The 23,207-nt window shown below is 50.0% G+C and overlaps 1 protein-coding gene across 1 annotated transcript; it reads right to left on the reverse strand.

The window, feature by feature from the left end:
- Window positions 1-931: 931 nt before the first annotated feature.
- ARHGAP25 (Rho GTPase activating protein 25) lies at window positions 932-22,387 on the reverse strand. Its single transcript, XM_065856805.2, has 11 exons — window positions 21,960-22,387; window positions 16,985-17,178; window positions 14,862-14,949; window positions 14,354-14,473; window positions 11,587-11,794; window positions 9,272-9,404; window positions 8,223-8,296; window positions 7,417-7,538; window positions 6,506-6,705; window positions 5,422-5,999; window positions 932-4,834 (listed from the first exon to the last, which is right to left on the reverse strand). The coding sequence occupies exons 1-11, from the start codon at window positions 22,018-22,020 to the stop codon at window positions 4,624-4,626; spliced, it is 1,989 nt and encodes a 662-aa protein (XP_065712877.1). The 5' UTR covers window positions 22,021-22,387; the 3' UTR covers window positions 932-4,623.
- Window positions 22,388-23,207: the final 820 nt, after the last annotated feature.

The raw sequence follows: 23,207 nt of genomic DNA on the forward strand, positions 1-23,207 counted from the left end.
TTGGGGGTATCTTTCAGCTTGCATGTAAAGAAAAAGGCTGGACTGCATTACAGAATCACACAATCCCAGAATGTGAGGGGTTGAAGGGCCCTGGAAAGCTCATCCAGTGCAATCCCCCATGGAGCAGGAACACCCAGCTGAGGTTCCACAGGAAGGGGTCCAGGCGGGTTTGAATGTCTGCAGAGAAGGAGACTCCACAGCCTCCCTGGGCAGCCTGGGCCAGGCTCTGACACCCTCACCGGGAACAAGTTTCTTCTCAAATTTAAGTGGAACCTCCTGTGCTCCAGTTTGCACCCATTGCCCCTTGTCCTGTCACTGGTTGTCACCCAGAAGAGCCTGGCTCCATCCTCCTGACACTCCCCCTTTAGATCTCTGTGAACATGAATGAGGTCCCCCCTCAGTCTCCTCTTCTCCAGCTCCAGAGCCCCAGCTCCCTCAGCCTTTCCTCACACGGGAGATGCTCCACTCCCTTCAGCATCTTGGTGGCTGCGCTGGACTCTCTCCAGCAGTTCCCTGTCCTTCTGGAGCTGAGGGGCCACAACTGGACACAATATTCCAGGTGTGGTCTCCCCAGGGCAGAGCAGAGGGGCAGGAGAACCTCTCTGACCTGCTGACCACCCCCTTCTAACCCACCCCAGGTACCATTGGCTTCCTGGCCACAAGGGCCCAGTGCTGGCTCATGGTCACCCTGCTGTCCCCAGGACCCCCAGGTCCCTTTCCCCTACACTGCTCTCTAATAGGTCATTCCCCAACTTACACTGGAACCTGGGGTTGTTCCTGCCCAGATTCAAGACTCTACACTTGCCCTTGTTCTATTTCATTCAATGTTTCCCTGCCCAACTCTCCAGCCTGTCCAGGTCTCTGATGGCAGCACAATCTGCCAATGACAATTACTCTGTCATTCCTGGGGAGAACAACATGTTCTCACTGCTTTGCTTTTTAACTTTATTTATTTTATTTGTAGAAGCCATCCCAAATAGTGCCTGGACACTTTTCCAGCACGTCCACCTCGCCTCCCACAACAACTCGCTGTTTTATGCAGTAGCCGAGCTAAAAAAGGAAAGTTATTCTCATGCCAAAAATGCAACTTTGATAAAATGAGAAGGAATAAGTCAGCATAAGCGTGACAGGCTCGGGATCCAAATAGAGTAATGTGGGAAAGATCATTTGACTTTGTTGCCTCTCACGCCTACCGAGTGCCTGGATATAATGAACTGAATTCCTAAACGAATGCGGTAAATACCTAAGCAGAGCAAACCAGATTTTTTGCTCTAATGCAAAGAATGCTAGACAATGATAGTAGGGCTAAAAATATATCCTAAAATATGTCATATTTTCACCCCACAACGCATGGTTTAACAGTTGGAGATGCATTCAGACCTGTGGGTTTAATTGTTCTAATTTGGAAAGCTGTATCACATTTAAAGGGAGGGGAAAATCCTCGGTATGTTCTGTGGGTTATCCTACACACTCTCCTGTCACCTTGAAGAAGATGCTCTTGTGTCCTCTGGGTTAAATGGGGTGAAAACTGCTTTTTTGGGGGTTTCCAAACCTACAGTGCCCAGGACAGGGCTGAAAAGGATCCTTCTACAGGCTTTATTCTTATAGACAGCCCATTGTACTTCTGTGTGATTACTATTACACTTTTGTGTGATTACTAGTAGTTCCACACTCTAGGGTATCCAGAATTAATGCTTAGAGCCGTCTGAGCTGAAAAGCAGCCACCAAACAACCAAAAAATGAGTTTATGACATCCCTTTGCAGCACAGCAAGACAGCAACTGCTGCTTCAGGAACAGGAGGACAGGACTTGCTGCTCCTTCCCCAAATGCTTCCAGGCTTGGCTGCGAAAATGAGAGAGGAAGGAAATATAGGTCGTGTTTTCGGGGATCTCATGTTCTGGTGTCTCCAACAGAAGATCTGAAAGTGGCATTAAATCCAGAACAGGATTTGGGCATCGCCAGGATTCAGGTTATACCTTGGGGCTGAAAAGGATGTAAAGTTTCCGTAGGTCTGGCATGGGCAGATCCATGATTTTCTGTCTCTGGAAAAAGCTCACTTTTTATAAAAGGAAAACTCGACTTACAGCACCCAACAAAACAGCAGCTCATAATATGCCCACGTTGTTCTCTGCGGCTGCTCATCCCCTCCATGCACTTCAGCATTTCCAGCCCACCTGACCTCTATTGGAAAGTCTTATCTTTTAAACATGACCGCTATAAACACTCCACATTTTAATGGGCAGAATATCTTCAAAGAAGCGGCTCTGATCTTCAGAAACAGTCCTGGTTCGACAGAGGCTGTTCTGCCTATCTGCAGCGGAAGCGGGGGAATGCGCAGTTTATACTAAAACAACGCGCACTTGTCCTAATCACAGAGGCTTCTGAGCCTCGGCCAAGCCTTTTCGCGTCATCCCGCTCTGCTGCAGAGGAATGATTGTTTTATTTTCAGGGAATACTGTTTAATTTAACTACCCTGATTTTTTCACACTTTTGATCTTTGCAGGAAGGAGCGTGTGGCATTTCCAGCCCAGATGTTCGCGACGTTTCCCTAAGACTCGATGGAGAAATTTCTCCCTAAATGACTCGTGAGCCTGATGCCCGGATTAGTAATGAGCTCCTTGTAGAGGTAAAACACTGAATAAACCCTGGCAAGGTCAGACTGTTCTCCTCGGAGCTCCTGTCTGTGATGTCCATCCCTTTGCAAGGGGGATGCAAAGGGCTACTGAGATTTTAAATTCCCACGTTGTTTCTGATTTGAGACATTTAAATCAGATTTGAAACATTCAAATCAAATTGAGTCTTTGCCAGAGCAGAGGACCTTGGCTACAGATCCTCTGGAAAGTGCTGTGATTTTGTACTAACCCCATGCATCCCTCCAGAACAAATTAACTCACTGGTGTGAAGGTTTGTGGGCAGGACAGTGAGGGGCTGTGGGGTCCCTGGGGATCCTCTGGAAAGGGAAATCCCCTGGAGTCAGTCTGCAGGTCGAATGAGCAGTTTATGGGTCAGATTCTGACATGCAGCTCAACTTCCACAAACATTTATATCCACAGCTGAGCAAAGGTGGACTCAACACACCAAACTGAATCCGAGTTTGAGTCTAAGGAGGCTGGGCTTAGTTTTAAGACTAGACAAGTTCCACCCGCCGCCACCAAATCTCATAGCAGCAAGTGCTATATACCCACTATTGACTTTTATTCTCTGATAGCATTTTCCCACTCCCATGTCCCTTTTTTTCACAGTTTGTATCCCTTTCCCCAACGAGTTCATTTTTCTCTGCAGTCTCTGCCACGCAGATCTGCAGCCTGTCTTAAGCTGGACTTTTCTATCACCAAGACCGAGTCCTCCGTAGCACTAATCCAGTGTTGTTATATCAGCTCTGCTAAGCACAGAGGCACGTGTTTGATCCTAAACATCTCGCTTGAAAACTCCTGAGGATCTCTGTTTGTCCCTTTTTTGTTCCCACAAAGGCTCTAGGCTGGGCTGAGCCTGCGTGGTGTTGTTCCCCCTTCTGAACAGAAATAAGGAGTGAAAGGTTTTCTTGCAGAGTCTTCTTTCCTACACCAAAAGCTTCAGCAGCATCGTGGTACCGCTGGAAGGGTGAAGTGCTGGCAGTGGGAAAACAGGACAAGTTTACGAGGACCCACAACAGCACCGTGAAGCCTTCGGGTCTGATGGCAGCAAGTGACCCCAGCATCATCACTGGGGTGCAAACCCAGGTTTCCACCAAGGCAGCTGAGCAAATCCTGTTCTGCGCTGATGAAATGATGAAAAACAAAAGCAAAGGTGATAAGTAAGTCCAAATCTGTTATTCTTTGAAAAACATCCTTCAGGAAAAATGCAGAAGCCCCGTTTTGTGTACTGGGTAGAGCTCTGCACAAAGAGCTCCGTGTATGGATGCGTGGACGTGCTCTCCAAAGCCTCATCAGCAGCTGTGCTGGATTTGTATGCACGTAGCTATAAGGAACAGTGATTTAAATTAACCAAACAGTCACTTAAATGAAGAGATTTTTGCAATATCATGATTTTATACCCGGAGCCTTGATATCCATGACGGGCACAGCACAGCCAGTGATGCTCTTCTCAGTGGACCTGATGGGTTGTCTGGGTTTCTCTTGCTCTATAAGAGCAATAATTAATGTGAACATCTCAACCGCGGTGCTGACGGCGTTTGCAGCCCACCATCCATCGTGCTGTGCCACCCCAGACCTTGGGGCTTCTCTGTCTCCCCAGATCCAAGATTTAAGGAGTTTTTGGTATCTCCAGCAAGGAGCCCGCTGGCTGCCAGAGGGGATGCTTGCTGGTTGATTTTATTAAAGGCATAATACATCCTTAACTTGAACTCCTGAGTGCAAGCAATTCTGATCGAGCAGCAAGAAGTGTCGGCCTGTTCTACAGGTAACTTGAGCAGCTGAAAGAGGAGTTGAAAAAAACACTGAAAAAGAAAAAAGCTGAAGAATATTTGTGAAATTTCCTATTTCAGAGCACAAACCAGCCTCTGACTTCTGGGCTCCTTCCTCCAAACCAGCCGGCGGTCGGTACCAGAACACGGGACGATGCGCGTCCCTGGCACTGACCCTGCTTGGCAATTCCTGTGGATTCACACAGCTGCTGGGTGGCTTCTAGTTGGTTTTGGCATCAGTTTTGCTTGTGGATTTGGCCAATTTTTTAATCTCCTCCTCAAGCATCTTGTTTTTCTTCTCCATGTCCTCCCGTGACTGCTCCACATTCTTCAGCCTCAGCTCCAGCTCCTCGGACTTCTTCTTCTCCCTCTCGATGTCCTGATTCAGCCTCACCACTTTGGCCCAGACTTCATAGTTTTCCTTCTCAAGGCTGCAAAGAGAAACGGACCGTGAAAGGATTGGATCAGAAGGGTGCTGAGAAGTCATCATTTGGCTATTAAGGTGTCTGCCCTCTGGGTCATTAAGCAATAAAATAAGTTAGAGGTGATGTCCTGATCCCCTGACCTTCAGTGGCCACATAACACAATGCAATGAATCAATATATGTGATATATAATAACATGGTTAATAACATGCGAATCTATATAATGCTGATGGTTACAACTAACAACATAATAATGCTACTACTGAATTCTGGATAGTACAGTGGTACAATATTGCAATAAGAACAAGAATTATGACAATGTAATTATTGCAGAAACAATACAGTGCCATAGAATAGTGTAATAACAACTATAGAGTATTAATATTGTAGTAATATAACATTAGCAACTATGTCATGAGAGTGCAGCACATCAGCATTGACTTTTAGATACCTGCTATAATACTATATTTTATCATTCGTTGTTACTATTATATACTGTATTAGTGGGAAATAAATCTGTGCAGCACTAGTGTGGTAATAACACGAGCTGCAGACTTCATGCTCTCCAGAAAGCAGCACTTTGCAGCCCGTTACCTCTTAATCTGTTCCTCGTAGTCATTTTTCTGCACCTCCATTTCTTTTTCCAGCTTCAGGACCATGTTTTGCAGGAACTCCCTGCTCTCCAGCTGGGGCTTGGACACCTCGGCCGCGCTGCCGGTGGGACTGGCCGGTTCCTTTGGCTGCTGGCTGGGACTGGGGCAGGGCAGGAATTCCTTCTCGGAGCCGCTGCTGGAGGGGCTGGAGCCGCCGCCTTCCCCACCTTCAGCCTGGGAGGTGGGAACATTATCGGAGTTCGAACCCCGGTGAAGGTCGAGCAGCTTAAAAAGATCATGAGACAACGTTCTCTTGTGCCCATCGGGGACCACGGAGCGCACGCTGCTCCCAGGGGCGTTTTTCCAAAAGTCGCGGGCAAATACGTAACTTTTGTCACTGCTGCCTTTCTCCCCGGCCGAAGCAGCTGTCAGGAAAGATTTCCTGTTAGGTAACGTCTGAGTTCTTTTCCTTGCCTGGCTTTTCCACATTCCCAATGTATCTTTGGACCCGTTATCTTCTCCGGGTGCGCCTGAGCTTGCGGCTGGTCCGAGGGCGCTGCTGGAATTGAGCTCGTCTCTCTGTAAAACAAACCTGCGGCGTTAGGACAGGCTTATCCTGCGAGCAGAGCCAGGCTGCAGCCGCTGCGTTGACAAAAGGCACATTTTAACCTGCTAACAGCAACGGCCACACGTTTCCCGTAAATATTATTTCAAGTTGCACCATGTTTTTCATTAAAAAGAACATTTTGCAGAGATTCTTTATTTCTGAGAAAGGACTTTAATCCTCAATGTTTTCACTTCACCAGCATGAACTGAAAAGGTTTTGCCTATTCTGAAAAGGTTTTATCTATTCTACCTTTTAGCTAAAAAGCTTTAGGAGATTTTATTTTTTTCCCAGAACAGTAGATTTTCCACTGGAAAGTGGAAAGTTGGTCTACATCATTTTCCTGATGTAGGTATTCCAAGGATGACTGTTATTAATAGCAACTGCTCTTAGTGGCTTGCTGACCTGTTAGGTCCCCTAATAATTAATCATACATTTATTAAATGTACGTGGTGTTGTTTCTCTGAGGATCTGGCCTTACCGTTTGCCTTTGGATGGAGATCTTGGCGCTGGGTGCCGCGGGGTCCTCCGCAGCGTCCCAGCCCACGGAGCTGCGCGGGACGGGGGTCTTCTTGTCATTTTTGTGGGTGGGTGGGGACGGTGGCACGTCCTTGGATGCGGGAAAGAGCTCAGCGTGGTCACTGATCATCACAGTCATCACCTTCTGGATCTGTGGCGTGCCTGGAGGAGATTAGAGATCTGTCAGTGGCAAAGCCAACAGGCGTTCTTCTACCTACACTTGCATTGCCTTTTTGGTCTTCTGGTGTCCGAAATGGGGATGTACATAGAAATGCAGGTGAAGACGAGGAGTAGGATCATCAAACCAAATAAAAGGAGGGATTTTTAAATCATCCTAGAAAAGCAGGAGTAGCCTATTGAGCAACCAAGATGGGATTCTGCTCAGATGCACCAAGCCATAAATCGTGCTATTTTGACTCGACAAGCAAGCTACAGGTATCAGTTATACAAAGAATATCTGGACCATTTGCACGTGACATCTGTTGAGCAGAGTGGCCTTTCCATTAAATTATTTCTCCTGTTAGTTGTGCTGCATCTGTCCTTGCCCGCAGGATTCCAGCTTGGTCGTTTGAGTTTGCTTTGTTTCTCTCAGCAGCATTTGACATCTTCCTGCTCTAAGCAAAAGAAATAAAACTTCACCAAAGTCCTGAATTGTTTGGGATCTATGGAGGGAACACACAGGACAACTCCTAAGGGGTTTTTGTTACCTTAAACCCATTTATAGCCAAAATAACACATGGCTTTACTCCACCCTGCTGTGCTTACCGTGCCCAGGCACGTGTCTGCCTTATATCCAGGGGTCTAATTGCAAGATTGTGGATGCAACTGCGTATCAGGTGCTCCTGTGCCAATTATCCCAGGAGCCCCTTTTACCTCTCATAATAATGGCAGGATCCTCTATCTTGGGTCTGACGAGGTTCACTCCAATCACCGTTGCCAGGTTATCCACACTCATCTTGTTGACACCAGAGTTCAGCTGTATTTCGTGTAGAAACCTGGCAGAATCCAGAGGGAAATAGTGCAGGTCAGAGGGAAGGGGAAGGGGACGGGGAAGGGGACGGGAAGGGAGGGAAGGGAAGGGAAGGGAAGGGAGGGGAAGGGAAGGGAAGGGAAGGGAAGGGAAGGGAAGGGAAGGGAAGGGAAGGGAAGGGAAGGGAAGGGAAGGGAAGGGAAGGGAAGGGAAGGGAAGGGAAGGGAAGGGAAGGGAAGGGAAGGGAAGGGAAGGAAAGGAAAGGAAAGGAAAGGAAAGGAAAGGAAAGGAAAGGAAAGGAAAGGAAAGGAAAGGAAAGGAAAGGAAAGGAAAGGAAAGGAAAGGAAAGGAAAGGAAAGGAAAGGAAAGGAAAGGAAAGGAAAACCCCCATCTAGTCTCCAACTAGAGAAAGACACCTAGGCTGGGTGTAACCCAAGAGTTTTGTGGCGCCACGCTTTGTATAGAAAAACTACACTTGATTTTAATTCTCAGGGATGCGTTTGTGAGTTTGAGGGTGGGCACTCATGCTCAGACATTGCCAAGGTGTTTATCTCCATGGCTGAAATTCTCCCTTTACAAAAGATGCCTCAAGGGGAACCAAAACCCAGGTCAGAGGGCTCCCTAGTGGGGTCAGCCTCAGCCTTTGGGATGACATTTCAACTCACCAACCCCAAATCCGAGCCGTTTCTACCTTGTGCACAGCACTGACCTGCAGATGTAGCTGAGGAGGTTGTAGTTGTCTCTGGGAAGGAGGGACAGTTGCTTCAGGAGTTCCTGGTGGCCCTAAATGCAAGTTAAGTAACACCTTGATAAATACGCATAGATCTCTATGGACTCGAGAGTGGTTCTTGGTCACTCCAGCCATCCCTGGATGGTCTCACCTCTTGGCATTTGGTCGCTTTGGCAATTATGTTTCTCCAGCACGGAGATGGAGAAGCTTTTGTAGGGCAAGAAGAACCCATTGCCCAGCAGCAAAGAGCAGGGTCCCCTCCAGCCCCGCTCTTCAGACAGAGCTCATCATGCCTGATCTTGCATTTCTTGTATATAAACATTTAGGACATTCTTAATGCACAAATAAATCTGCACCCAGCATCTCCAGCTGGCACTGAAACACAGCTACCCTGTTTCCCCGAAAATAAGACAGGGGGTCATATTAATTTTTGCTCCAAAAGATGCATTAGGGCTTATTTTCAGGGGGTGTCTTATTTTTCCATGGACAACAATCTACATTTATTCTTCAAAAAAAATCAACATTCATTCAAATATAGTCATGTCATCTCATTCTGGAACATCATCATAACTCTCCAAACCCTGAATTTCGTCATTAATTCCTTGTGGCTCTCTTTCCTCTTTCCATGTACAACAATGGATATGTGGCAATATTCATGAACAGAAATCAACATTTATTCAAATACAGTCATGTCATCATCTTCTGGAATATCACAACTCTCCAAACCCTCTCTGTCCTGCTGCATTCTATTGCCAATTAATTTTACCCTTTTACATGTACAGCTGCCTGACCGCTATTTAAATTGACCTTTTTTAATGAACTGTAACTAGACCTCATTTTTGGAGCAGGGCTTATATTTGGAGCACCCTCAAATACCTGAAAAATCACACTAGGGCTTATTTTGTGGGTAGGTCTTATTTTGTGGATAGGTCTTATTTTCAGGGGAAGTCTTATTTTGGGGGGAAGTCTTATTTTTGGGGAAATGCAGTAATTTTAAGGCCAGAGGAGAGAAATGAATGCATCTCTACCTTTCTCTCATCCGCCTCCAGCGCCTGCCCGCACAGCAGGAAATCCTCGTACTGCGTCCAGGGCACGACGGGCTCGGGGAGCTCCCGCAGGTAGAGTTTGAACAGAGAGGCCACGGTGTGCACATCCGTATCCCTGCGATGGGGAGAAGGAGCCGCTCGTGACACTCACACCCAGCTGGTGAGCAAACCCCACCCCGCTCCGACAGGGGGATTGTATTTAATTGCATTTTATAGACATAAGATATATAAATAGGGAAGCCAAAGCAAGCTGGGGAGGATCCATAGGGCACCCCAAGGCTGGGAATGGCCCCAGCTGGCAGGAAAATAAATATTTGGTGGAGATTTTCCCCCATCCCGTGGGTCCGGCAGGTCCGCAGGGCTCATCCCCAGCCTGCGTTTGACTCCTGAGGGTTCGCCTCCAAATTTTGTCTGGTGTCGCTGTGTTTTGCAAATGCAGAGCTTGCCTGGGGTTTGTAAGATTAACAGCAATTACTGAAGATGTTCTGCGGGGCCAAATGTTTGCAGTTTACATTCTGTCAAAAGGACACTGTCAAGATCATAAGTCTCTAATTCAGCCTACCTAATGCTCCCCGCTGAATCCTGCCCTGCTTGTGTGCACAAGTGTGCCTGTGCAAACCCAAACGGGCTGTGAAGACAACACTGAAGATCAAACCAGCATCCTGCAGCATTCAGGTCACTGGAAACCCCATTATTGGCCTTTTTCCTCACTAAGAAAATGCTTTGGTTGAAGCGCGTGGGGGTCGCAATCCCATTGAGCACAGCAATGCTCACAGGGAACGCTGCGGCACAGGGTTAACGTGGCAGGGCGCTGGGAAAAGGGCCAAACTGCTGCAAAATGCAGTTCTGAAACAAAACGCTTCACCTTCCTATGACCCCCGTACAGGTTACAACAGGAAAGCTCGCAGCAGGACTCTGGCACCCAGAAAGCAAGAAATATTCAGCTGCAAACCAAGAGCTGGGATGGTTGCACCTCCAGAGTGGCTGTGGCTCTGCCTCGCACAGCGCAGGGATTATTTGGGTAAAAGTGCTGTGTTTTTTCCCTAAGAAAGCTGCACAAAGCTAGGTAAAAATAGGGAAGTTTTGCAGCTGGGGACAGAGCTGCAAATACAGAGATAAGGGACTTCATTTAGGCAAACTGCTTTGCTTAAAAGTCCAGGAAGCTCCTGGTTTTGGGTGCTCCCCTTCCACGAGCACCCCAGATCTGCCTGGGTCTGCACACCTGGGGCATCAGCCCAGCCAGGATCAAGCACCTTCAAACACACACAGCAGCCTGAAAACTCCTTGTCTCATTACAGCAGACAGGGCGGCAGAAATTAAACCAAAAAGCCTCATTTTTGGTGCTGTGAAAAGGCAGGACCCTGGTTTTTTTATCCCAGCACAGGGGTCATTGCTTACACCAGTACAAACCAGTAATTAAAGCCCCAAAACAACCTGCATGAGTGAGCAGGGGACACTGGGTGATGCTTTATGTGACTGGGGCCAAAAGCAAGAGGATAAAGTCTGACTTGGGGTGTGGACAGGTGGGAAACCTCATTAGAGATAATGAAGCACCTGCAAACAATCAAGGCAGGGATTTATAAAGAGGTACACAGGAGGTTTGTATTTTTTCTCTCATTTTGCACAGGGCATGGCAAAGGTAGCAACAGCAAAAGACCTCAGAATCCCAGAGTGTCAGGGGTTGGAAGGGCCCTGGAAAGCTCATCCAGTGCAATCCCCCATGGAGCAGGAACACCCAGCTGAGGTTCCACAGGAAGGGGTCCAGGCGGGTTTGAATGTCTGCAGGGAAGGAGACTCCACAACCTCCCTGCAGAGAGAGGGGGTCAGGAGGACGCAGCCTCGCAGCTGCCAGAATCTCTCTCTCATCTCTATGTGGTGTTGCAGGTGAGTGCAACAGGAGGAAAATCCCATGGCTGTGGGCTGGCAGGGAAAGAAATCACTTCTGCTACCTGCCTTGGGGTGCTCTCTGAGCTTCTCAGTGCTCCTCTGCTTGCTCTCTACCCTTAACTGATGGGCTACATGGGCTCTTCCCTTTGCCTCCTTCCTCGGCTGCTCCTGCAAATGATAATCTCTGTGTGGGGCCAGGATTTTTCTAAATGCTTTATTTCTATGTGTCTCATCTCAGCACCTTGTGATTCTGCTTTTGCCTCTATTTGGGGTTTCTGCTGAATGCCCTCTCCTTGTCAAGCCCTTCTGGAGGCTCCAAGTTTCCTGCTGGGCTCTCTGGAGCTGCTTTTCCCCAGATTTTTGGGGTGTATGAGACCTGGTTGAGTAGGAGGGGGGGAATCCAGCGTTACCGGTCAAACGATGGCCTTTCCCCAGCGTCGAACGCGTCCCTGAGCTGTTTCACCAGGTTGTCTTGGCCGGGGAGCCGGAAGATTCCCTCCTCGCTCAGGCCGTGCTCGCGGATGAACTCAGCACACTCCTGCACCAGGATGGGCACCTGGTGCTGCCCAAATTTCTGCTCATAGGCCATGGTCTCTGCCAAGCGCTGGCCAAACACCGCTGGGGAAAGGACAGAGAGGTTAGAGGAGCCGGAAAGCTTTGCTAAAGGCACATTACCTCCCAATGCTTCGTGCAAACCTGCCAGCAGTACCTGCTTTTTAATAGCTATGAGGACTCTGAAAACTGGGGGATAGCAGAACTTCTTCCAATTAAATGATTAACAGCTCTCAAAATAATTAAAATGAAGCAGTGGGTCTTGTTTTTTGCTTGAAGCAGGGTGCTGATCCAGAGGGAGACAGGACCAGCAAAAAGGCCGATGGCACACAAGAGAAGGCAAGTTTGTCACTCAAACTTGATATAGAAAGCACAGGAGACCACCAAGAAATAGGAAAAGCAGCCTTGCAGAGCTTTGGGGCTGGAAGTCTCACTGACTGAGTTGCTTTTCTTCCTCTCACCCTCCAGAAGCTCCCCTGTATGGACCGGAGCGGTGTTTTGCAGCGGGCGGTACCTTTCCTTCGGAACAATGGCTTTTTCCTCCTGAATTCACAGCAAAACCGGAGCTGGGCGGGGGGAAGGCAGCAGCCTGCATCCCAGCTCTTCCTCCTCGCAGCCTGCGGCATGGTAAGAGCAGACAAATCCCAACTCAAACTGGCTCTGAGATGTTATTAGCAAAGGGTGCTATGGTCCTCTACCATATTTTTACCCTGGGATGTGTTCACTGTGTACTCTGAAGGCTGAAATAATTCCTGTGTGTCTTCCGGACCAGGAAAATACAAGTAAACGCTCTCATCTGGAGCTATGAGGCTTGTTGGCACTTGCCTGATCATGGGGGTTTTTCATTTATAACTTTTAAATAATGAGTATAAACCTGTTGTGCACAGTAAAGGCAAATAGCACTTTATTGTTCCTCCTCCCTTTGCTTTGGTAGCTGATACTGAAATGTTTATTTAACTGCAAGCTGGCAGATCTGTTAATTTGGGATAAGTCCCCAGGGCCAATGCGATGCCCACCCGGCAGGCGGCTGTTCCTGTGGGGCGGCTGTTCCTGTGGGGCGGCTGTTCCTGTGGGGCGGCTGTTCCTGTGGGGCGGCTGTTCCTGTGGGGCGGCTGTTCCTGTGGGGCGGCTGTTCCTGTGGGGCGGCTGTTCCTGTGGGGCGGCTGTTCCTGTGGGGCGGCTGCCAGACCCATGAAACCCCTCTGAGATTTTGGAGATGCCTTTGCTGTCGTTTCTCGCTTTGCCGCTGTTCTGATTGCCTGATGTGCAATAAGCTCACGAGTAGCTGGGTCTCCTGGGGCTGCTTCCAGGTGGGCTCTTGGCAGAACCTCCACCATGCGGTTGTTGGTTTAAAAGCACATGTTGCCTCAGCTTGTATTGAAGCCAAAAACCTAAACTGTGATGTTTTAGGGTACGTTTACCTGTGTATTGACATAAAATGCAGCTCTGTAGTATCTGGCTTCTCCACTATCCTCGGGGCTCTCTATACTACGATACATCTACATTTTATATCACATAAGGTCTGTTTATCTCACTGGAGGAAACTGGCAGCCTCTTAAGTTTAAGCAAGGCTCAGATGCAGAGTTGTTATTAAATATTAGAGCCAGGCAGGGCGATGCCCTGAGAATTTCTGGCTCGTGCAATCCATATTTCAGGTGGGTGATGCTGCCACCCCCAGGGCACAATGTGTTTGGGTTGAAAGGCAGAAAATACCTGGGTTGCAGACAAAAATCATCGTTTAGGTGAAGCTCATCTGTGCCTATAGCAAGGTGATGGTGAGAGGGCTCGAACTGGCAGCATCTGCTTGTGAACTGCTGGGATTTATATTAACACAGGAGCTGTGGGAGACCTGAGCTCCATTGTGCTTGTGTGATAGAGCTGAAGGGCATGAACTCTATAAAAATATAAATAGTTAGGGCAAAGAACAAAGGGAGGGAGGAGAGGCTCAGGATGATTGTCCAGGTTAATGCTCTTTTGGAAGAGGGCTAGAGACTCCCAGCTGCGTTTTATTGTTGAATCCTATAGGAGAAGTCTGGATATGAATAGTTCATCCTTACAGGAAAGTGGCTGGAGTGACCTTTGTTGCTTCCTTTGCGGTGGCCGATTTCTGATGTGCTCCTTTCTGATTAATTCATGTTTTATACTTCCCTGCCCACACTGTTGTAATGACATAAGCGCACATCTGAGGGGGCTGGGACTAGGGTGCTGTCATTGTGTGGCCAAAGCAAAAGGGCTGGGCTGAGCAAGAAAAGCTGGAAGAAAAGCAAAGCAACTGGCAGGTTGAAAGGCAAAGCTTTCTACAATGCTTTATCCCTGAGTATGAGTTGTTTCCAAGATCAACATCTTCTGGGGTCAATAAATCAATGTGGAGGTTTGCAAAAGAGGTTGAAACGGGCCCAGAAATCTTGGCTGCCGTTTTCTTAACGCTGCCCGTGTTTGCAGCAAACCCAACACTGCGGGATCACCAATGGGAGTAGGTTTCTAAGCCATTACAAGTTACAGTCGCGTTACAGCTCCGTTTTCAAGGATTTAGGAGTCCAAATTTGAAATCCTCACAGTGAAGTGCTGCAGAGGGTGAGACGGTAGGAAATCACCTCTCCAAGAGCCACCCCTGCTCCCCTTTACCTCCTGACGCCGACCCCAGCACTCGCCGGATGCATTTAACCCATTCCTCCATCTCAGACTGGGAATTAGCCATGAGCGCACAGGTGTCCGGCCCCGTTCGGTTCTGCTCTCCGGAGACCCCTAAAAAATAAAGATTATGCATCGTTTATAGAGAGGACTGGAAGCAAAAAGCAACCCCACGTTCTTGTTTTCTTTGCTAAATGCTTTTGGCTCCAATTTTCCCCAATAATATCAATTTGGCTGTAAAATGAAACAGCGTTCTTACTAAAGGTCTGCAAGAAAGGAGCAGAAACGGCTTAACGCTGCACCTTGGCAAAGCTTCTCAAGGGACGTGGACACCGAGGCGGTGGGAACACTGGAAGCAAAACATTAATTTTAATGTGCAAAGCAGCGCTGTGGGCACCTTGAAAATAAACGGGAGCAGAAGGACGGGAAAAATGACCTCCCTGAATGATTTTTAGGTGAACAGTCCAGCCCAGAAGTGTGTGATGGGGTGAAGCATCCTCACCTGGGATGATTTCGAAGATGAATTTCCCTCCTTCCTCTGGGTTGCTGGTGACCTCCTTGATGGTGCTTCCCAGGAGAGGCAGGCAGCCCTAGGACAGAGCAGGAGCTGCAAACACCCGCAACAAAACACCCTGCAAATACATCCCTGCGAGGCTGACGCTGCCAGCACTGAGGATCGAAGCCCTTCTTTCAATCAAATTTCAGGACCTGATGGTGACCCGATGGCCTTTATATAATAGATATCTGCTAAAAATAACTTTTCAAACGATAAGGGACACTTCTTAATGCCAGTTTTTCTCATGAGGTGATTCCCAGAATAAGAAAACTGGTTGTTTTGCTCTTTCCTTTTATTTATCCCCTCCATTCTTATTTTTTCGTTAACCCCTGCTGGGGCTGGAAGAAGAAAGAACAAAGGAGAAGGGACTTGAGAAAACACCCAACTCGGCCCGTGAGTCAGCCCAGAGCCCTCCCAGGGCAGGAAATGAGCCTGCGCCGCAGAAATGAGTGGTTTTCTCAGCAATTTCAGCCTCCTGAAAACCCTTGGGCTCCTGTGAGCGCTCCCAAAGTCCGAATTGCAGCTGTGTCAACTGGAATCATCAATGGGATCAGAGAGGCTTGAAATGAAGTGATGGTGCATTGAGAGCTGCCAAAAGCACTGTGAATGGCAATAAGCTTTTTATTATACAGCACTTTCTGTTTCTACATCTTATTTGCAACCGGGGAGGCTGCTCTGCTCAGTCACCCCTGAAATGAGGCAAAGCCTCATAGGACCTGGGTCCCGCTGGGCTCAGCCTTTGCTGTCACCTCGAGGATCCACTGATCACCATCCCCCTAGGAGCGTTTTCTATCTTGAGATCCATTTTGGTACCAGTAACAATACAGGGAATGGTTTTTCCAGCAATGGGGAGGAGCTTTCCCTGGAATTTCTCAAAACAATGGTGGATATTCAAAAAGTAAATTATGATATGGAGAAAATGGTTAAAAAAACTAAAGTTATCCATATAAATTGGGGAAAAGAAAGAGTAATTTCTTCCTGGCAAGTGTTCTGCAATGCGTACCCTGGGAAATGGTTGAGACAGATAAGCCGGGGGTTGTTAGAACCCAGAGGGGCTGCAGATGCGGGTGATGCTGCAGATGTTGGGCGCTGGTGCAGATGTTTAAGTCCTGCCCAAACGGGTGATCACACCCGTTTTGTGCGAAGGTTTGGGTGCACGTTGTGCTCCCCCGGGATCTCAAAAATGACTGAACCGGAGCGTTCAGCAGATTTCAAACCATTTCCCTCAGGGGAAAAGGCAGCGGGCAGGTTTCCTCTGGCTGCGCTGGGTGGACCGTGGTGGCGGCCAAATGACACAAACTGCAGCCAAATAACACAAATTGCATCCGTACCGTGGAGCCTTCTGCAAAGTACGGGCTGGGATACAAACATGGAGTTTGGAGAGAGAAAGAATCGCCATTTCTCATCCCTCCAGCTGCCCTATCCCGTGGCAAGACATCCTAAGGTCCTCAGCCCTTTGCTGTCACCTGTCCGGCCCACAGCCCTGCCTTGGGCACATCCACCCGGGCTGTGCTGGAAGTCCTGCTTGGCTTTTCCTAAAAACATCCTGGAAGATGCTTTTCCCACCCAGGGCATGGCTGAAACCTCTCCCAAAGCTCCTGTCATCTTGTGCTGCACCTGCTGTCACAGAAATGCTGCTGCACTGAGCTCTTTTTCTCCTCAGGCTTTTCTTTGTTGTCTTGGAGAGTTATAGCAACTTCTTAGTTGGTAACTGGTTTTCTTTCCAGCACTGTGTTGTTTGGGGATAGAGACACTTTGAGAATTTGAGTGCGCAGATGATCCGGATCAGGATATCTCATCTGTTACTGTTAATCTCTTTAATAACCTACTGAGTAGAATTGTTTTGGATGGAGAGACTCTCCAGATCAAGTCCAACTATTAATACACCCCTAGCACTGCCCCATCTCCTGAGAACCTCATGTCCGTCTGTCCAACCCTGCAGGGATGGTGACTCCAGCACTGCCCTGTGCAGCCTGTCCCAACGCCCCCATCCCAAATCATTTCCCTACAAGCGAAGCTGCAAGAAGATGGAAACCGAGCATCAGCAAAGCCCAGCGGCTCCATCCTACCTGTGGTTTGGCATCGTCCTCGTCCTTGTAGTAGTAAAGCTGCTGGCCCTTGAGCACGAAGTAGCGCTGCTGCCAGTTCTTGACGATGGAGCGCTGCTTCTTCAGCCAGCCCGTCTTCAGGGGCCGCTCCAGCGGGTTGGGGGAGCCCGGCCGGGCGCCCGCGGGCTCCCCGCTCATCACGCTCTTGGACCGCGCTGCCAAGGAAAGAGAGGGCTGGGCTGGTGGGACGCGCGGGGACACGGGGCCAGCAGCCCTGGCCGTCCCCAGGGCCCGCTTGGGGTACAAGGGCGAGCGCGGTTCCCTGCCCCTGTGCCGAGCAAACTGGCTATGAGTTTGTAAAGGAAGTGGCCGCAGTATCTGTCAGTGTGTGCTTCCTTTTTCCTGCGTGGGAGTAATTGTCTTGCAAGTGAGAAGAAAATCATTAGCTTTTTAGATGGGAGTGTATGTTATTTTTTCATACCCACCCCAAACAGCTTGCAGCAGCGATAGCAGAATGACCCAGCCTGGCTTGGGAAAGCAAAACCAAACAACCAAACCTGTTTGGAAAGTGCAGTTTTGCTCTGGGAGTGCGTTGCCTGATGTTTCCAACGGGGCAGCTCTCACACAATGAGGCTGGAAAGCCTCTAAAGAGTGCCGGTGTGGATTTCACCATCCCCTGCCTCCTGTTTGCATCGTGTAGATGAGTCCCGCTGCTTCCAGGGACCGGCAGCACGGCCCTGTGACACCTCTAAGAGCTTCTGTGACAATAAACGCCTTGGGAAAGATCATTTCCAGAAGGGACACCTTGATTTTTGCCTCTGGACCGGGCACTGCAGGACCCCGTGCCAATCTGGTTGGGAAGAATTAGCACTTATGCTCACAGGGCAAAAATAATACGACTCCAGGGGAATTCAGCATCACTGATCTCTGCAGGTTTTGGACTCAGTGCTGAGTGACTTAGAGGTCAGAGTGCTGCACTTGAAGAGCGTGTCCAGCTTCCCCTTCTGAAATCCCACTGCGTTTTGCCTCCATCCTTCGGAGCCAGGTTTGGGTACAGCACTCCGAGCTCGCTTCTCCACTACAAACCCGTTACAGGATTGCAAGTTGCTTTCCAAAAACCAAAAAGGATTGTGAATCCAGAAAATCAGCCTTGGAAAGGCAGCGAGGCCGCTGCCTGTGTCGGTGTGCGCTGGCGCGGGATGTCCCTGCGGTGGATGTGGTGGTAAGGAAGGACCTTTGAAAGGGATTTGCCAGCCAGCTCCCCTGCAAAATGCTGCTGCTGGGGATTACCCTGGCGCAAAAGCCCACGTGAGGTTTCCAAATTGCACCTCAAGCTCCAGGCAGCTCCTTTGCTCTTTGCTGGAACATCTGCATTACTCAAATCTCATAAATATTAATGTGATTGCTCAGGAACATCATCGCTCCCCTCTGTAAATCGTGTTCCCTCGTGTCTTGCAGATGCTGCCAGCTCCTCGGGGCTGAGGATTTTCCAAGCACCAATGACAACAAGGGCTGGATCTGAAGTGAAGCTATTGCGGTGCAGCTTGTAGGATCTGTTCTCACACCCAAATGGGTGGAAATCAGGGATGTGTCTCCATCCATCACGTTCCCCAAAGAGCTCAGCCCAGCAACACTGATATTCCAGCGGCACAAGACTTGAAAGGAGAAATCTTGTCTTTTATGATCTTTCATTGGAGATATCAATCTCCCTCAAATCCCATCACGGCCGCACCGTGGAAAGGAAGCGACCGACAGGTGCTGCTACCCAGGGGGTTCCTCCTGCTCTCATTTTTGTACTTAAATTGCCCGGTCCTTGCTGGAAATGAGGTTTATTCTCGCTCTCTGCAGCCTCTCCTGGGTGGATACAGACTTTGCATTCAGATGGGTGCACTTGGGTCCCCATTCTATAGCATCAGCCTTTCTGAAACACCAAACTTGAGGCGCAGCCAGGGGCTGGTGCTTCGCGATGGCTTAACCACATCCACGCATTTACAGTGTGAACATGCAGATTTGTTTTCTCTCTGCCCAAACCAGCTCTCCCTGTGCTATGGGCTCATTTAAGGCCAAAATAACTACTTGCGGGATCGTTCTTACCCACGGAGCGAGCGCTCCCAGGTCACCGTCCCCACCAGTGCGGAGGTGTGGGGAGGGAGCTGCTGTGGGCAGCTTGGCTTTGCTAATTTTGGCTCTGTTTTTGCCCAGTGGAAAGTTTTCTGCCTTCACCAAACCAGAACTACCCAGGCTGTGGCTCCCTCCTTTACCACCTTTCCAAATTTCTGCCTTTTGTGGCCGGTGCAGCGTCCGCTCACGTGCTGAAGATGTTATATGTGGCTGGGGCGAAGCTTCTTCCCTGCCTCTCACCATTGGCAATCACCTCCTTCACCAGAACGGCCCTGCTGCCTTCGTCCCTGCTCCTCCTCGCGGCTTTCGCAGCCACTGAAAGAGCGAACATGGTGCCTCCCAAAGCGTTTCCTGTGGTAACCGCCTCTGAAGCTGAATATTTCCTCCAAAACATCCTTGCTCTTCCTCCAGCCCCGGGGCTGCAGCAGGGTGCCTGTGTCCTGCTCTCCAAAACGAGGAGCCCTTGCAGGAAATATTGCATTGGGTGCCACATCAACGCTGCTTTCTGCTCCAAATCCTGCCCTTCCCTTTGCTTCTGCACCACAGGACGTCGGGTACTCGCAATAAAAACCAGCAGAAGCGCCACGAGAGGCTTTGCAGTGAAGATTGCAAATGCAATTTTCTCTTTCATCGGAATAAATAGCTTTGCGTTTTTCTCAGTGTGAGGTGGCACACGGGAGCCCAGCCCCTCACCGGCTTCATCGCCTCCTCTGCGCACTCTCCAGCACCTCAACATCCTTCTTATGATGAGGGGCCCAAACTGCACAGAGAATTCAAGGTGCGGCCTCACCAGCGCCAAGAACAGGAGGAGGATCGCTGCCCCAGTCCTGCTGGCCACACCATTCCTGATACAAGCCAGGACAGCTGCCATCACAGAAACACGGTGGGGTGACTCCCACGGCTGGAGTGCTGCGATGGGTGGCTATAAACTCTTCAAAAGGGACAGACAAGGAGGAAGAGGCAGTGTTGTACTGGGGAAGGTTTAGATTGGATATCAGGAGTATGGTTTAGTGGTGGACTCAGCAACGTTAGGCTCACAGATGGACTCAGTCTTAAAGGTCTTACCAAGCTTAACAATTCTATGATTACATTAAGTATCGCTTGAAACATAATACATTCTTCAGGGTTTTTTTGTGGTTTTTTTTTTTTTACTTATCAAAAAGAAAAAAGCAAATTTAGCTCCCTGGGCTTGTTGATTGACTGTGTTCAGTTCCAGATCTGTGCCCCCCCAGGGTCACAGCAGCTGCTTGTGCCACAGCCACAGCTGGGGCCGAGGAGGGGAAGTGTCCCGAAGCCGGGAGGAGCCAGCCAGGCTGGTGGTGGCTGATTTGCAAGCATTTTCCACAAGCAAGTGGCGTCCCCGCTGCACCCCTGGAGATGACAGCGGCCGGTCCCTGCAGCCAGAAACCCCGAAACACGACAAGAGTCGATGCACCGAGCTCAGGTCTCTGCACGGACACACACGACCCTCATCTCGTGGGCTCGCAGCAGCTGCAAAATGCACCCAGGATTTCATCACAGGCAGATTGTCTTGAAAAACAAAACCAGCTCCTGGTACCGATGCAGGTTCAAGCTTGTGTCCCATCTTTGCTTCCCAGCAGCCAGTGGGCTCAGTGCCTTGTTTACTCAGCTGCCGATTGAATTTACCCACTACTTCACAGCATCTATGCAGAAAATTATCCTAATTATCCTAAGAGTGCACCGCAGGAATCCAGGATGCGTCAGTGATAACTCTGTGGGGATTTCTCCTCCACTTTCCTGCACGCTGATGAGTGCAGATGCTGGTCCTGCTTCCTCCATCCTCCTGCAAAACTGCTGGACCAGCTGGGGTCTCATCCTGCACATCACTGAGCATCACAGGGACCAGCAACACTTCAGTTGGGGCCTTGTGAAGAAAACAGTTTGGCCATGCCAACGAAAGCAGCTTCAGATAGAAGTCCAAATTGCCTTTGCAAGAGAATCCAGCCAGGACGTCTTTGCGAGCTGATGCGAGGCACGGGGAGGAAGAGCTCAGTGCAGGGACCAGCTTGGCCAGATCTCTCTGCTGCAGAGAGAAATCAAGTTGCCAGTTTGTGCCTTGACCATGTTTTGGCATCAGTTTTGGGACAGCGAGGGCTTTGCGTCGGTGTGTGCGCAAGGCTGGGCTTGTCCAGCCCTTCCTGGACCGCAGCGCCTTGTTTCCAATCCCCACCCTGGTTGTTTGACCCAAAAATAGGTGTTGGCTCCACTGGGAGATTTTGGCCACCGTAGGGATCCCTCACCCTTTCCCAAAGGTGACCTTAAGTGTTTTCTATGCTGGCGATGGATCCCATGGTGGAGCCGAGCCGTGCGAAGCCTTGGGCGGATAAGTCAGGACACCGCACGGTGACACCGTCCCAGGGAACACGGGTGTCAGAGGCCACCGACAGGAAACCAGTGACCTCATGGTGGACAAAGAAACCTGAGCAAGAGCGAGATTTGCTTCCTCCGGCCTGCACCGCCACGGCCGCCTCTGGGCCTGCACTTCACCTCCTGCAAGTCTCGCACCAGCAGAATGAACCCATGTGGATAAATCCCCCCCAAACCTGGATTTTGGGTGAGCAGCAGCCGCCAGGCCCCCCGTCCCCCAGCCCACCATGATAACCACAGCCCTGGCTGTGCGTCCCTCCCTCTGTGACGACTTTGCAAATCACTTCTTGCAAATCATTTGCAAACCATCTGCTGTCTCGAAAGCGGTAGCTGGGGGCCGGATCCCCCCACCGAGGCCAGAAGCGGGTTTGGGGCTGAGCCGTAGCCGAAATCGCAGCGGGATTTGGCCACGGCCACCCCAGCAGCCCCACCAGCACCTGGAAGGCTCAATCAGAAACAGAAGCACAAAAAGAATCAATCACGATACCTATTTTTGCAGCATCCATTCTCAGGTTGAAATCCCAGTTCCGTGGCAGCTTGAGGGACATTTTGAATCAGGAGGAGCTTTTTGTATTCCCAAGGGGGTCTTGCTTAGGAGATGGGCTGAGACGAAGCTCCGATGGTCCCGTGGGAATCGTGCGCCCGGGGTGCGATCCCCCCCGTGACAAACGCCGGCTCGGCTCGGGTCGATTCACCAATGCACTTCCTCCTCCCTCCTCTGCGAGCGGCCGTGAACAACCCCATAAAAGTATTTTCCCGCCCTGCTTTCCCGCAAAGCTCTCGCCTTGCTGCCCCGATGATACCGAGGTGATGCCGCCTGGTTTTCGCTCCCCTTTTCTCTGCCCGGCCCAGCCCGCAGCGCAGCGCGGCCGCCCGGGGCTGCTCTCCGCACCGCCCGTTGTGTTTGAGGAAGTGGGTGTCCTTCTGGGGCCCTCGCTGCACCAGAAAAGCGCTTTACCGAAGGACACGGAGTTTGGGGAAACGTTTTGCTGGGCAGCAAAGCAGAGCCGGTTATGGCTCGGGTGGCCGCGGCCAAACGCCGCAGGATGGCGTCGCCCAATGTCCTAATGCATCCCGGTGCGCGCGGCCAGGGTGGCTTTTGCGTTTTGTTGTTGCGGATGCTGATTTAAGGTTTTTACACCCGCTTTGTAACGGCTGCGTGAGCAAAATGGGGATGGAGTGAGGCTGCTCTTGGAGGAAAAGCTCTGCGTATCAGTGGGGGATGTGGGCACAGACCCCACCAAGGCCAAGAGAATCCCCTTTCCCCACTCACAACAGCGAGTGGATCCTGTTTCACGTCATTTAATAGTGTTTTTCCTCAAAAGCATCATCTTTGCAATGCAATCAGACTGAGATGCATCTGGCGAGACGCAGGATAAACGCAAGGAATGTTTGTTGTGTTCACAAACACCCAAACGGAGCAAAATGCAACAAAAGTGGCTGTGAGATAGGGCAACGTGTCCTGAGGGGCCAACGGGGGGGTCCAGCCCGGTCCCCACATCCTGGGCAAGCAGAGGGAAGTTGCCCTGAACAGAAGCAGAAGCAGCGACGTGTGGATGCTGCACCGAGCCGCTCGCAAAGGGGATTTTCATAGTGCAGTTGCATAAATGGAGGCTGTGCCTCTCCGGGGAGGAGCTGGACCCTGCGCTGACTGCCCCGGGGGGATAATTTGGGTGAATCGCAGCTGAATAAACAGATGTGTTGCTTTGAGTGGTGATGGGGGCCAGCTCAGAGG

Source organism: Patagioenas fasciata, chromosome 26 (assembly GCF_037038585.1).
Source record: "Patagioenas fasciata isolate bPatFas1 chromosome 26, bPatFas1.hap1, whole genome shotgun sequence".
Lineage (NCBI taxonomy): Eukaryota > Metazoa > Chordata > Aves > Columbiformes > Columbidae > Patagioenas > Patagioenas fasciata.